Consider the following 17,013-nt stretch of genomic DNA (forward strand, 5'->3'; position numbering starts at 1 on the left):
TAATCTTATATGACATAATCATATAAAAATAGTAATAAATACAATTACTTTTCAGGAAAAACAACATGTAATCAAATTATAATATTTATACACAAGTATTTTTCATCCAAGTTCTTTAAAATATTGATGGGCAAAATAAGATTGCAATGAATATAAGGAATTATATCCACAATTCAGGAGGCATACTGATACTCCAAAGCACCACCCATTTTGTAAATTACTCAGATTGTTAAAGAAGTTCAAAGAACAGCATGGGGCTGTTTGAAAGTCCTTTCCCGAATCAGAGGCTTAAAGGGCAGTGCACGTATGTTTACAAAGGGCTGTTTGAAAGCCCCATGCTGCGCTCTGAAGTCCGACAATTGAGGCTTCAGAGCATAGTATCGCCTGATGTCACCTATCAGATTTGACCTGCCAGGGATCAGGGAGATTAAGATCTGGTCTGCTGGCCAGAAAAGGTTCCCCATCCCTGTTGCATCGGCTGGCAATAATTCTATTACTATATATTCTTTTTGAGACTCAGACAACTATAACTTTCTCCAGAGTGGCATAAACATTTCTCACTAGACTGATACCTCTGTTTTTCAGAGCTGAACCCCTCAGGTATTCATACTTGCAAGTAATATCTCTTCTGCACCTCAGATAAGCTGATAATATGACTCTTTCACATACAGGTAATGTCAGCCCTCTTTGGACTCTGCGGCCGAGTAATCCAGAATTCACCAAGGAGGACAGAAGAAGTTGGCACATGAAATGGAGAGAGGAGGGATAAGAGCACACAACTAAGACACTCCTCTGCAACCTCATAAACCATAGTTTGTTAAGCCATGGACAACTGTCTGAATGTGCACACATACACACACACCCAAAATAGATCTCAGCTGTCACCACCAACATTCTGTACTCTCAGTCTTTTTTTTTGTGTAGAATTCAACAGGCATATCTTACACAAGCATGAAAACTGATTTAGCTACTAGGACTATATTGATTTCTGTAAACAGTCATGATACATTGCTACCCAAAGTACAAACTACATATAGTAGAGCTAAATAGTTACACTATCCAAACTACTGCTGAACAGTCTGACCCAGTCCTATAACTACATTTTCTGTGTGACTACATATTTGGCTCGACGTTGTAGACAAATTTTCGTACAGTTTTCTAAGACATGCCACATATGCTGCTATTCTATATAACTATTTCATAATGTATCAGAAATGCTCTCAATAGCAAGCAACTTGCTACATATTTGAGCACAACCACAGGCACCACTTTCCTTATAAAAGCAGCAGCCTACAGAATAACTCTAGATAATGCTTTTACTGCCTTGTCTAACATTTGTTTTTCCCTGCCCCCAGGGATACTGTGAACCCTGCTTTGTAGAGAAGATAAACAATAATATATTCTTTGAAATGCATTGAAAAATGCATTCAGGCAGCATCCCAACAAAAGATAAGACCAACAAGCCCCAAGGAAATGCATATTTTGCCTGAGAAAGCCAAGAATAACAAGAATAAGCCAAGAATAAGCCAAGAACAACTTTTCAACTTGTTCATTAATGACCTAGAATTAGGAGTGAGCAGTGAAGTGGCCAAGTTTGCTGACGACACTAAATTGTTCAGGGTTGTTAAAACAAAAAGGGATTGCGAAGAGCTCCAAAAAGACCTCTCCAAACTGAGTGAATGGGCGGAAAAATGGCAAATGCAATTCAATATAAACAAGTGTAAAATTATGCATATTGGAGCAAAAAATCTGAATTTCACATATACGCTCATGGGGTCTGAACTGGCGGTGACCGACCAGGAGAGAGACCTCGAGGTTGTAGTGGACAGCACGATGAAAATGTCTACCCAGTGTGCGGCAGCTGTGAAAAAGGCAAATTCCATGCTAGCAATAATTAGGAAAGGTATTGAAAATAAAACAGCCGATATCATAATGCCGTTGTATAAATCTATGGTGCGGCCGCATTTGGAATACTGTGTACAGTTCTGGTCGCCTCATCTCAAAAAGGATATTCTAGAGTTGGAAAAGGTTCAGAAGAGGGCAACCAGAATGATCAAGGGGATGGAGCGACTCCCTTACTTGGAAAGGTTGCAGCATTTGGGGCTTTTTAGTTTAGAGAAAAGGCGGGTCAGAGGAGACATGATAGAAGTGTATAAAATTATGCATGGCATTGAGAAAGTGGATAGAGAAAAGTTCTTCTCCCTCTCTCATAATACTAGAACTCGTGGACATTCAAAGAAGCTGAATGTTGGAAGATTCAGGACAGACAAAAGGAAGTACTTCTTTACTCAGCGCATAGTTAAACTATGGAATTTGCTCCCACAAGATGCAGTAATGGCCACCAGCTTGGATGGCTTTAAAAGAAGATTAGACAAATTCATGGAGGACAGGGCTATCAATGGCTACTAGTCAGAGGCAGCATGCTTCTGAAAACCAGTTGCCGGAAGCCTCAGGAGGGGAGAGTGTTCTTGCACTCGGGTCCTGCTTGCGGGCTTCCCCCAGGCACCTGGTTGGCCACTGTGAGAACAGGATGCTGGACTAGATGGGCCACTGGCCTGATCCAGCAGGCTCTTCTTATGTTCTTATGTTCTTATGTTCTTAAGAATAGAATGGATCAAAAGTATCTGCCTTTCTCTTTCCCACATCCCCTACCTCCCAAGAGAATTACACATGTCATCAGCTATGACTGTAAATATCTATTGCATGTTTTGCATACTCTTGCCACCATCCTAAAAAGGTGATGGCAGAATCAAACAAACCAAAACCAAAACCACAATTGAAGCAGAAAAAGGAAGGAATGAACTTCCAAACACAATTTTGAATTGTTTTCTAATTCATTACTGAAAGAAAATAAGGCAGGAGAAAGAAAGCATTTGTCATTTACCTGTAAGTTATTATCAGTCCAAGTTATTCTCAACACACTGTTGCACTGTTTTTCAACCAGTCTATACAAGATGACAATAAATAACTTGTCTATAATAACTGAAATAAATAGTTTACATTTTCATTCAATAAGGGCTTAATTTGAAATGCAGCAAGATTTCAGTGTTTATTTCTATACCATATAAACATTTACCACCACAGTACCTGTTATACGTTCATTCTCTTAAGTTTCCTCTTTATAGGTATCAACAGCTTATCAAAGAAAGAAAAACTGTCAATCTTATTTATACTACCAATTGAAAACAAAGGCTAGGATCTGAAGGCCAAGTGTAGACCTCATGCAGGTGCGTTGGGTCTCTGAGGCCTCCCTCCATTCCCCTGAAAAGCCACTCGCAGAAAATAGAAACCTTCACAGTGGCCCCTAACATAATCCAAGGAGCAGCAAATGCAACAGAAAAATTGATTCACTAATAGGCAAAAACCCTTGTGGTTTAAGAATGTACCTATAGCCAACAGAGATTTCTATCAAACTTTAATAAGCAGGGAAATTGGGTAGCTATAGTGAATGCACCAGGGGAGCAGGAGACCTGACCTTCTTTCTGAGATATTGTACTGCCCTACAAATTTGTAAAAATGCAAACACCATTTGGGTTGGTCTTTCACAGTCCAATCCACTTCCTGTGTAGCTTGGAAGAATTTGGTAACATGTGCCTCTGAGCAGCTTCAATCAGAGCAGCTGGCTGTTAAACCACTCTGGCCACTGGAGCTCTGTCAGGGGAATTATTATTATTATTATTATTTACATTTGTATACCGCCCCATAGCCAAAGCTCTCTGGGCGGTTTACAACAATTAAAAACATAAAAACAAATACACAAATAAACAAATTTAAAAACACTTAAAAAAAACAATTTAATAGGGGAATAGGAGTCTCCTCCCAGTACCCTTCACAAACTACACTTCCCAGCACTCTTTGGGGGACACCGTGACTGTCTAAAGTGAAATCAAAGTCTCGTGTGGGTGTGGCCCCCTGATTAGGCAAGCCCGGCGACTGGGAGTCTGGCTTTTAGAACACTGACAGTTCTTACTGAGCATGCCCAATATTATCATTGAGATCAAGCCAAAATTTCTTAAATTAATTAAAAATCAGCCTGGCATTTTTTTAACTTTTAAACTGCAGAAGGTAAAGGTCAGAGTATGGGGCAAGGTCAGTAATAGGATTACAGGTACTCTGTGAACATGGCTGATTCTTAATTTCAACAGATTATTAGCTCTCTGACAGAAAAAAGTCCAAAAGGGGTCTGTTTTCTCTCTCTCTCTTTTTACACTTTGAACTCTCAATTCTCTCTGTTTTGTGTATCGCCATGAAAATTTAGAGGGTTGTTAAGCAAGCATTTCTGAGTTCAGGACTATACGTTTTGTAAGATTTTGTTTTGAAATGAGCTTACAGGAAGGATCAGAATGGCATGGGGGTATTTTCAATTTAACATTGCGGAATGCAAAAAATCCATGCTGACTATAACATACAGCCACTCTTGTGGCTGTATAATAAGCACCTCCAGATGACACAGAAATAGTAACGCACTTGTTAACAGCAGACCACACAGCTATTGCTACAGACGGATGAAGATAAACCCACTGTTTATTGATGAGTGATACATAGGAATATGGGAAAAGGCCTACATAGTCAAACTTCCTAACATGATAGAAGTTAGAGAGGAGAAGCAACTAAATTATCCATTTACACAGAAATGGAATTTCTTTATTCTTTTTTTTAACACATTTTATTTTTTCTTTGCCATACAAATATCAGCACAGTATAAAACAATACATAGCAAACAAACAAAGAGAAAAAAGAGTATTATTCACACTGTTACATATAAAGAATTCATGTTTGTGCTAAATGCCCTTGTTCAATAATTGTTCTCTTTTCCACTTTGAGTTTTCCTGTATAACCCCATATACAATAAGACTTGACCAAAATACTCAAAATATTTCTACCACATTTCTTAAATTCTTTCTTTTTTGTCTTTTTCCTTTTTTTAAAATCAACTTCTTAAGTATACAAATCAAAAACTTCATAACTTCGTTACAATGTACTGACATATAGCTTATACAATCACAACATATATACATAAATAAATTTAAAAAGGAAGAAAAATAAAATAAAAATGTTTTAAAATTAAAATAATAAAAATAAAAAATCAACAAATAAAAAAGAGGTGTAAAAGTGTTACTGAGATTAATGTAAGATTTAAAAGCATAACATGTAATACATGAAACGCCACAGAGATCTAGGAATTTCCTTTTTGTAGATGGATTTAATGCAATAAACTACATAAACTACCCAAAAACATCCCTCCATAATGAGGCATGAGTTGATGGCTTATAGAAATCATGCTCCCCCACTGCTACATAACTTATAAACATAAACCATTTAATATGAAAGTTGTCTGTTTTTGAGGGATCCTGCCTCGCCAATCTTTGTTGTGTTAATTTTTCCATTAAAACTATGTTCCATACCTGAGAGTACCATAATTTCTTTATTTACTGGAAGAACATTAGCCACTCTTTCTTTTCATCTTATTCCTATTTTATTTTGTTGAACTTTAAGGATGCTTGGTATCATCATCATCAGTTTTACATATTACTTGATTACTTTATATCAGTGTCTCATTTTCATTGGGTTGTATCCAAAGCTCCACAGGTGGACTTCCACTCACATAATAGGACTTTCCCTTCTTCTCCTCTCCCTGCACGCCCTCAAAATCTGCTCCAGTGGATCCTCCAACCTCCTGCAACAGATTTTGATGGTGTGTCAATGGCTGCAAAGCAGAGGAAGGGAAAGTTCTGCTGTGAAAGCGGAACTCTGCAGTGCTAGCAGAACAGCAGCACTGGATATGACCCATTAACGTTACCTCTTTTATTGATGTTGAGTAACACATCAAAGTATCTGTTTTACTGTACTGTATATATAAATTATCAATTTTGATACAAAATAAAAAGAAAGAAAACTAGGCAAGCACCAGCATGAACTGAAAGTGCTTGAACGAACTCAGTGAATACAATATAATATATATATTTCTTGTTTCTTTTGGAAAGAATAACATAAGCACAAAGAGGATTTAAGAGCTAGAATAAAGAAGATTTTATCTTCCTATTTATAGGATGACATGCAGTACTTTTGTCTTTCTCAGAATCCAGCCCATACAGTATAAGTCACTGACAGTGTAAAGTTATGCACATCTACTCTACACTATGTTCAACAGAGTTTACTCTCAAGTAACTGTGTTTTAAGACTGCACAGTCAGAGTTTAGTTTTTATGACTGTGTAGCTGTATATAAAGGGGAAGACAAAGCCTACAGTGCACTACCCTGAAATATTTTGTTAGATTCCTGTTAGGTTCATTTTAGTCATTCAAATATCATACATTTAAGTGTCTTCTCAGTTTGTTTTCCAGCAGTCTCTGAACATACCACCAGGTTTCACTATCCCGTTTTTAAAGAGTAGTTTCTTGGATTTGTGTTTTCAAACTCCAAACGTTACTGATAACTGAACATACCTCAGGAGGCCCTTCAAATGGGTCATAAAGGCAAGAGATGATCATGCCACTATACCTACAGCAGGAGCAGGTATTCAACCTTGCCTTAGTCACAATGGCTAACATATGCTTAATCTCTGGCAATGTATCTCTTATGCTCATCCAATTAAATTGTGGAAAATTCTGGATGCTTTCACTACATTCCCAAACTTAGACAACCTCAGAGAAGGGTCGTTACCGATATATCTTGCACAAGCCATCTCCCTATAACAAGAAGCCACCAACTCAAGGTGTGCATTTGTTTTGAGAGAGAGAGAGAGAGAGAGAGAGAGAGAGAGAGAGAGAGAGAGAGAGAGGGAGAGAACTATGCTTGGCAATAACATGTTTGCCACATTGGTGTCTAAAACAAGCAGGATGAAATAGCAAGTGTTAGCCAACCCACAGTTAACAAGCTTGATATTTGTGTGTGGTAGTAACTATGCAATTCGAAAAGACCACCTACAATTAAAGTCTTTAATTTCTTGTGCACTTCATAAATCCCTGAGGTAATTTTGCATGCTTACTGTTGTATACAAACAAAAAAACTGTATAGGAAAAGAAGGATGTCTTGCTTTCTTGGCCAATAAAGGTAAAGCTGCTCAACTCTACCCATTTGGCCTCCTGGAAAGGAATGGGACCAAATACCTTTAGATTTCATCATACATTTGTTGCCTTATGCAGCGAGTATACATGGAACATCAATAGTTTATTTAAAGCAGCCTTTCCCAATCTTTGGGTCCCCAGTTGTTGCTGAACTACAACTCCCTCCAGCCCTAGCCAGCATGGCCAATGGACAGGAATTATGGGGACTGTAGTCCAGCGACATCTGGTGACCCTAAGGTTGGGAAAGGTCGATTCACAGACTTGCATTTTGCTTTATGTATTAAATGTTAATGCCAAGAAACTGACATGACTCCAAATACTAATGCCATGACTCACAGCACACTAACCACCTGCAGTCACACCTGCAAAAACGTTGTCAGTATGGTGCATTAACCACCGGAAACAGCTGGGATCCTGCAACTCACTCATTCATTTGCTCAGAAGGAGCATCTGGTGCGGCAGTTACCTTACTCTGGAAGTGATTTGAAGGAGAGAGAACATCTAGAGAGAAATAAGGCCACTGATGGAGGCTCTTTCAAACAGCATACATTAACCAGCTATCCACAATAATATTAGATACTTAATTGCCTTTGCAAATTCAAACTAGCAAGCACAGGTTTGCCACCACAGTTCCTGCTTCATATTTCTCCACATATCAGCAAAATCTTACCAACTCAGCAGCTATATATTCAAACAGATGAAGAGAAAGCTTGGGTGAAGAATGCAACTTCTTTAGAAATATATTCTTTGGTTTCTTTATAACACACAAAAGACAAACCACCACAACATTTACTGGTACTTTTTGGAAGACTAGTGTCCTCTTTTCTTATAACACTTATCTTTGTTTATTCAGCATAAACTCACTAAAGGACAACTATCTGATGAAGTTAATTTCCCCCACTAGCAAATTACAAAAGCTTTCTTCTTCACCTTTTATCTACTAGATTTTTCTCTCTAAAATATGTTGGAAATGTAGACCTGACTGCTCCATTTTGTTTATCACATTCGACTTTTGACTTGTCAATATTCAACTTAAGGGCATAACAATAAAATGGAGAAGTTACTATTTCTTTAGCATTGCTTTATAAGGAAGTTATCTACAGAACATGCCAGACTATTTCATGAGCACAAGTTAGTAATTGACTAGATGGTCATTGCTATACAGCTGAATTCTGGATAACATGGGAGTATTTTTTTCCATACACGTAAACTCCCATCACCACTACACCATCTTAACAAACAAGTCAGGAAATTCTAAAAGAGAAAGTTAGGAAACAGAATAGTTTACATCTGTTTCAGTCACTGTGTGCTAATTTAGAAGGTAGTAAAATAAATTATGCACATGCATGTATCTGGGCTGTCCCCATTTCCCTTCATTTTTAAATCTGCTAGTATGGTACTCAACAAAGCTCAACCTTCAGTTTGTGGAAAGCATAAAACTATTATTAATTTATTATTTAAATAATACCATTTACATAAAAACAATAAAAATGCAACAACATTAAATACAATTTCCTAAACATAAGATAAAACAAAAATGCAACTGTTCCTCACAAATGAAACTGAGCAGTGTACAAAATTAAAAATTAAGAGCTGAGTCCAAGAAAGCTTGGCCAAACATATAATCTTATAAAAGGCACTCAAAGGTCATTACTGTCTCTGCCTCATGAACTGCTCAATAGAAGGCAATCCAGAGAATGGGTGCTATCACCAAGAAGGACCACTTTCATGTTGTCACCAAGTGACAATCCAATGTTTGTGGAATGACCAGCAGCATCTCCTCAGAAGAACTTTGAGATTGGTGTGGTTTGTATTAAGGAGAGGTGGTCTGCTAGGTATCCTGGTCCAAATTGTTTAAAGCCCTAAATGTCAACAACAAAACCAAGGACTTGGTTTGGTAGCTAATAGGCAGCCAGTGCAGATCTTTCAACACAAATGTTATAGGCATAAAATGTCTCACTAAGCATCCTAGCAGCTGCATTTTGCAATAGCTACAGTTTCCAAACCAGACACAAGGGTAGTCTCACATACAGCTCATTACTTTAGCCTAATCATGAGGTTATCAATGTATGGACCATCATAGCAAGACTATCCTTGTTCAGGAATAGTTGTGGTTGGAGCACCAACTGAAGCTTACAGTGGGTACTCTGGGCCACCTGGGCCTCTACTGATAGCGAGGGAGCTAGGGCCACCCCAAACTATGCACCTGCTGCTTCAGAGGAAGTGCAATCCTATCCAGACTTGGGAACCACCCATCCATAGGTTTGCCATCTTTTCAGGATTCAGTCGCAGTTTATTAGCCCTCATCCAGCCAATGATTGTATCCAGGCACCAGTTTAGGACAAGCACAGCCTCTTGCAATTCAGATGTTACTGAGAAAGAGCATACTGATACCTTGCTCCAGATCTCTTAATAACCCCCCCCCCAGAAGTTTCATATAGATATTAAATAGCATTGGGGACAAAATTGTGCCCTACGGCACCTCACAGATCAGTAACCAGGGGACCGAGGCACAGTCAACCAGTCAACTTCCTGGAACTAACCCCATATATACCAGTGAAACCTCCAAAATATGGTGCCCCCAAATCATTGAAACTTTCCAGGAGGACACCATGGTTAATAGTATTAAAAGCCACAGAGAATCAGAAGACTTAAGGCAGCAGGGAACACCTATCACACAATAAAGCATTCACCACACCATGAACCTGCCAGGACAGGCATGGGTCAAGAAAACATAACAGGTTTCACAGCTGCAAGCATCTTGTTCACATCCTCAGACATCAATAAATGAAATGGATCCCACAAAATCAGTCAAGGTGGTTCATCAGATAATTCAACAATCACTGTTTCAATGGAGGCACTCAATGTAGCCTTGAGTCTTAATGTAGCCTTGTGATTTTTCTTCTAAAACTGCCTTACAAAATCATCACAGAGACTATGCAAATATCCTTCTTCAATAAAATACTTTCTCTTGAAATATTTATATTTGCTGCAGCTCTCCAGAAAACCATGTTCCTTGCCAATCTTGAGTGCAGCCTTCACTAACTTGGTGCCTTCCATGTGTTTTGGACTACAATTCTAATCAGGACCAGCCAGCACTGTGCTGGCTGGGGCTGATGGAAGTTGTAGTCCAAAGCATGTGGCAGTTACCAAGTTGTGGAAGGCTGCCTAAGGGAATTCTCACATAGAACATAATACAAATGTACTTTCAATCCTCCATATAAAGCATTTTGGGGAGTATTTGGAAGAGTAGAAAGCAGCGCAACTGGGATGTAAGCATACACAGGGAACATTTAATATATTATCAGTTATTCTAAAGCTGTTCAGGTGCACATATTGCAAAAGTGATTGGAGGGAACTCATTCTAATTGCTGTATCTCTTTTTTAAAAAAATGTTTACAAAATGTATAAACTGCATTTCTACATAAGTGTTATCAAAGTCATCTATCCACACAGCACTTTCCTGGTGCAAGTATTTTTAGACCTGGCTCAGTTATGTATGTTTTTTACTTTATGAGTGCACCCATCAAGTGGAGGCTTGTATTTGTGCATGAACCACCACAGAACCTTTGCATCACCTCAGACAAAATGTTGTTCAGTTGACTTGGTCCATGCTGTTAGTCAACAGATAACGTACACGTGTCCAAACACCAGGTTACTCCTATCCTAGAATTTCAAACTGCATTGCTAACAAATCTTAACCCATTAAATTTTAACCGACAATTAAATCTTCAAATTCAAATAGTCTGCCTCTCTGTTTCCTATCTTGTTTCTTACCATAGTTATCAGTGGAGAAAAACCACAACAAACACAAATGGCTTCAGACAGACAGCCACATTTGCTGCTTGTAAAGCAACAAAAGTACTTGAAATTACACTTATTTATGGATTTGGCTATTTTTATTTGATCTTTTCAAATTTACTGCAAACCTTCCACAAACACCTTCCACACACATTTAGGTGTCATTGCTTTTAACACTGATCTAACATGATTTGTTTGCAAGTCCTCTTGCGACATAAAAAACACAATGTTGAACCACTGAATAGGCATGATACAACTTTATTCTGTATTTATTTGGTTTGCAAAATGTCTGCACCACTTTTCAATTAATACTCACAAAGCAGTGCACAGTAAGAGAATTAAAATAGAATAAAAGCAAAAAATAAAACTAAAAGCATAATCTATATAGAAACAATTTTAAAAAAAGGAATAGAAGAAAAGGAACAACATAAGGACTAATTCCCAAAAGCAAGCTGAAAAGAGGAAAAGGCAATGTTTCACAAATAAGCAAAACAAGAGGAAGCTAAACAGCTTGTGAAAAGGCATTCCAAAGCTCTGAGGAAGCTACTAAGAAGGCCCTGTTTCTATTTGCGGAATAAGCTGGAACTAAAAGCAAGGTCTTTCTGGATGATTTTAAACATCAGGGAGGTTCACATGGATGCAGACATTCCCTGAGCTAAGAGCTATCCAGACCCTAGAACATTTATAGATTTATTGGTCAAAGCCAGGACACTGAATTGCGTCAAGAAGCACATTGGTAACCAATGTAGCTTTTCAATACCAGTTTAACATGACCATGCAGACTGAAATTCTAACATCAGGCAGGCAGCGGCATACTGTATCTATTGCAGTTTACAAACCATCTTCATGAACAAATCCAGAGAGAGTATATTACAATAGTCTAACTAGAGGTCGATATGGTATGAATGAGAGTGGCCAGGTTTCTATCTTTCAGGCATATCACCTGAAGTTGGGCCATAGCTATCACCTGAGAATTCAGGAACAAAGCTGGGTCCAACCAGTACCTTCAAGCTGTAAACCTGACGTTTTAGGGAGAGCATAAACTCATCCTCAACAGGTCTTTCCCCTTTTAATTATGCAACCGTTTCCCCACTGCTCCTTACTTTCATTTTGTTTGGATTAAACGTATTCAACCATATGCAACAGCCACATCAGATGTTACATACAAATGGGCATAAACATCCCCATCTTAAAAAGACAAAGACACAGATTTGGCAGGCTGAAATTAGGATGCTTAGCCCTCTTCCTGCAGACATTATTTCTCCTCAAAATCAAACACACCCTCACCCAGGTACATTATATTTTCCTCATGGGGCAAAAAACAAAACAAAAACAAAAAGCTGAAGGTGGCCAATTTTCAGTGGGGAAACAGCCAGTAGAAAATAGGTAGGAATGATACTCACATTTGCCTTTAACATCTATTATGGCTCTCTGAATTGTCTTTTATGACAACTGGTCATATAAACTTCAAAAATGCTTTGAACACCTACACACACACAAATACACACGCATCACTAAGAAAGCAAACCTGCATTTAAACATGATAACACAAGCCAGCAACACAAGACAGTAACAGTTTTCACTTTGTACTCACTCTTACAAAGTTGTCAGGGAACAAACCTCTTCTGCCTTTGAGCTGTCCTTCCCACCAGCCTCCATCCTCTTTCCTAATATTGGTGATTAAGTCACCGACAGTGATTGTCAGCTCATCATCATGCTGAGCCTTGTAGTCAAACTCCACTATCGCCTCCACTGGAAGGGGAAAACACAACCATGTTATAGTATTAGAACAAAAATGCCCCCAAACACATAAAAATGCAAGAAGAGCCTGCTGGATCAGGCCAATAGACCATCTAGCCCAGCATCCCATTCCCACACTTTAAGAAAGCTCAGCAAAGACCTTTGGTAGCTTTAGAGACTTAATGAAACATTACAGCAATTTCACTAGCAGCATTTAATAAGCAATGAGCCTGAAAAATAAAGTTAGAACCCAAAACTAAACGTAATGATCAAATGCACTGATATAATTGTTTTTTTAAAAAACTGAGTCCAATCAGCTATCGTTAATTTTATTATATAGATATAAATTAAATCTAAGTAAAGCCTATTAAGTTATAGAAAGGTTCTAAAGCAGCCTTTCCCAACCAGTGTGCCTCCAGATGTTGTTGGACCACAACTCCCATCAGCCTCAGCCAGCATTCCCAATGGTCAGGAAAGATGGGAATTGTGGTCCAACAACATCTGGAGGCACACTGGTTGGGAAAGGCTCTTCTAAAGTATAACTAAGAACATTAGAGATCTAAATACACCAAGAGCCAAAACCAAATATTCTGTTACCAGAATATCTCAGCAATATTTCAAATATCCTTCTTACTCAACTCAGTTAGTGGTTCAAGTGAAACCAGTGGAACCTGCAACAAAAATATTGCAGAGTGGACTGCTTTTCCCTCTTCCAAGGTACTCAATTTCATCCCCTCCCACTTAGTTTTCCACTTTGCCCTCCCCCAACATTCAGTCAGTATCTGATGCCCCATGATACGCTCAGTCATAACTGGGCTCAAGAGTTGGTTTGTTTTTTTAGAGGGAAGGTTACCCCTAAAGGTCCCCCACAGCAATCTTTTTGTATTTCTGCAAACTTTCCCTCAAGTCTGCTGATATATCTCCACTCCTGTGAATGGGTTGTTGTGCCATTTTAGCTGTATAAGGACCAGCACCTGTAGAACTAAGATTAATGTTAGTACATATGACTTCATTTATTCATAAGTGCACAATTCAACCTGATGAAGCTTGCAACTACACCATTTATTACCAGGTGTCATTTTGTGCTCACAGAAAACATGCTCCTCATAAAAATGCACATGCATCAGAGAATATGAAGATCCATGCGGCAACTGCTTAGGTATCTTTCATGAAGGTTGCTTCACATGTTACACTATAGCAAATGCATTTATTACTGCAAGGATCCACAGCCAATCACAGATTCTTGATACATGTATCCGCATGGCAAAAATAAATTCTGAATGTTCTTAAAAAAACATTTATACTTTTATGCAATCAAGTCATACTCGGAGTAAACCCACTGAAATCAATGGACCAAATGTGCAAAAACCTGCTACAAAAAACTAAAGCAGGCAAATGAAAAATAAACCAGATCACATAGTTGCTATAAAAACTAAGAACTGTAAAGCATTATAATGTTGTAGCAGTGACTGTTAAGTACCGAGACACCAAAAAAGAAGAGTGCTACAGTCCCTCAACTGTGCCATGGCGTCTCATTCATTCATATAGAAGAGATTCCTACATAATACTCCCATCTTCCGCCCAGATTCTTTCAAATATACAGAACTTAACAAAGAAGCAAATATAATCAAAATGAGTGTCACCCAGACAGCAATTTTAGGAACTGAAATAACATCCCATCAGTGCATCCACTCTCTACCTGTGTATGTATCTCCACTGAGTAGATGTCCTGGTACTGTGTTTACTAGTCTACATTGTCAACTATTTAAGAAGCAGCATACAACTCGACCCTCCAGTTTGCATCTCATCCTATTCCCCATCTTAGCTTAGAAAACACTACCATCATATTTTTCCTTATATGGAACTGGTTTTCCTGTCACTGTTTTCATTTCTTTCTTTAGTCCTTCCAGACCTCTGTTAATAACTTTTCAACTAAATGGAAAGACTAAACTTTTTCAATCCTAATAGTGTCTATTTTGCATTTTTCAGAACCAGATCTTGGGAAGTAAATTAAATGTTTAAGAGTTAATGAAAACTCTTCCATGTTCCAGAATAGGATTTGAAGTATTACTTGTAGGCTCTTCAGAGTGGCATTTTCCCCACAAGTGCAATTTTTAGTTGTTATCACCATCGATACAAACATCTTGGTAAATAACCATCCCAGTAGTACTATTCTGTTGATGCAGCCAGGCTGCCAGAATCCAGAACAGCTGCATTTAGAAATCCCAGACTCTTCTGGAGTAGAAAGATCCCTAAGACACATTCCTTCAACGTATTTACAACATAAGAGGTTGAAAGAAGTAAAGAAATACCAACGAGCATCAGATTTCAATGCAGATATCTATCTGTGCCATAACCAGTACCAGAGTTGTCAGGGAAACAAGCATCTGATACAATGAGGCTAATGTTGACCCAGTGCAGTTATTAAGATAAAACATTACACAATTGACTAAATGACCATGCCTATATTCTGTAGCAGTTGATTTTCCCCAAACATGGGAAGGGTGCCACCAGCCCAAGCTGTCCCCTGACCTATTTGCACAGCCCCACCCAACATGGGGTAAGTTTTAACCCCAATTTTCTTTTCTTCTGCACATGCCATTCATTCTCTTTGTTGATCACTACCTCTTCTACATGATAAAACAGTTGCTAGAATCAGCAATAGTTTTTACTATACAATATGGGCTGAGGTGATTATGATTCTGTAATCTGATTCTGGTTGATCATGCTGGGAATATGACCAGTTGTGTATTTATTTTCATTTGTCTGAAACACCATTGTTTGAAATCATTTTCTTCTGTTTAAACCAAACATCCTTTGTTTGTTCCTGAGTTGTTCGCCGCTGTTGCCAATCCTTACTGTTTCTGGATACCCAGGAATCTCAACTATCCTAGCATAAAAGGATGGAACATTAGTAGATACCAAAATGAATTTAAATCAGTAGAATCAAAATCTGGCAGCATCACACAAGATCTGATGGAAACCCACACATGGGATGGATCATGGAGAGCTCCTAGAGCAGGTTCATTCCAACAGCTATTTGCATGTTAAGTATGAACCCCACATATACAGTTTGTAGCTGGGAATGCTAAGGCAGCATAAAAGTACTAAGAATAAAATAATTTCCCCAGAGCTCTTATTTTTCCTGCATTGCAAAGTAGTAAAATGGACACATGACTGTTCATACACATTTTTGCTTCTTGATAATGAAGACACTGTTAAAATTAAGTCACCAAACATCAGCTTTTTTTTCAACTTCATCAGCACATTTCAACAATACTTAATCATAGCAAATGGAATTTAAAATTAATTAGCAGTATGAAACATCTGTAAAACACAAAGTTATTAGAGCAGTTTAAAAGAAGGGAAGATATTATTTATTTATTTCGTAGATTTATATCCCACCCCTCTTCCTAGTAGGAGCCCAGGGTGGCTATATTATATAAGCACCAGAAAGCATAGATGCCAAATCCTTAAACATAAAGTGTGGCATGTTGTTTATATCTGGAACTAAAACTCCATTAGATATTCTGGTTTTGGTTTGGCTTTTTAGTAAGAAGTCTAATTGGCCAAGGAAAATGAGACTTTCTGCTCAAACTGCCCATTCAACATTTGCTTTGTAAATTTGCTACTTTGTTTGCAATACAATAACTTCAATGAACACTGCAATATCAGAATATTAAGTCAGTATCTATGTTCAGGGTATATTTCTAAAATGTAAAGTTAAACTGGCTTGACCTTTGCACCCCTTTTCCCAAAGGCAGGAGGAAAATGAAGAATACAATGCAATGCTGTATCTCCCTTGAAGATTAAGAGAAGGGAATACCGGCGTGCCTGTTCAGGAGACTGCTCCACATTTCAAATATGAACCTCAATTCAACATCAATTGCATCAATTGTTGGAGGGGGGGTAAGGAAATGCAAAATAGATTGTAATGTGAAGTTGTGCCTCTTGATATTTTTTACATAGTTTTAAGAATGAGTAGTTCTGGACTTCCGGGAAGGGTTGCTTTGCCTGTGCTGCCTCTGAGACGAGCTCTTGTCTCAGAAGAAGCTTTTTCAGCTTTAAAATCAGTCACAACGCTCTTTTTGACTGGTAAAGATTTTCTCCCGGTCAGGGAGAAACGTAGAGATCAACCACAAAGCCTGTTTTTGTGGGGAGGACTGGATTTCATTTATTTATGAGAGAAGGTTCAAACTGCAATGCCGGACAGACTTTCATCAAGCTCTTGCTGATTACAGCGACACATTTATCTTTTCTTTAAAGAAAAACGGACTTCAACAGGCAGATAAGCATCCTTCTTTCTATTTTCTTTTTTTACTTGGTTTAAATTGCCGGACGGACTTTCATCAAGCTCTTGCTGATTACAGCGACACATTTATCTTTTCTTTAAAGAAAAACGGACT

At 38.2% G+C, this 17,013-nt stretch overlaps 1 protein-coding gene across 6 annotated transcripts in view; it reads right to left on the reverse strand.

Annotated features, from left to right (window-relative positions):
- SH3KBP1 (SH3 domain containing kinase binding protein 1) overlaps positions 1 to 17,013 on the reverse strand; it is a 352,368-nt gene that overhangs the window by 319,733 nt on the left and 15,622 nt on the right. For 4 of the 6 annotated variants that reach the window (XM_061627260.1, XM_061627264.1, XM_061627259.1 and 1 more), the window contains exon 2: positions 12,488 to 12,619. In XM_061627260.1, coding sequence (XP_061483244.1) covers positions 12,488 to 12,619 — 132 coding nt within the window. Of the gene's footprint in view, positions 1 to 12,461; positions 12,620 to 17,013 lie in introns of those variants that run through there. The other 2 variants (XM_061627261.1, XM_061627263.1) reach the window with 2 other exon arrangements.

This window comes from Rhineura floridana, chromosome 5 (genome assembly GCF_030035675.1).
Source record: "Rhineura floridana isolate rRhiFlo1 chromosome 5, rRhiFlo1.hap2, whole genome shotgun sequence".
Lineage (NCBI taxonomy): Eukaryota > Metazoa > Chordata > Lepidosauria > Squamata > Rhineuridae > Rhineura > Rhineura floridana.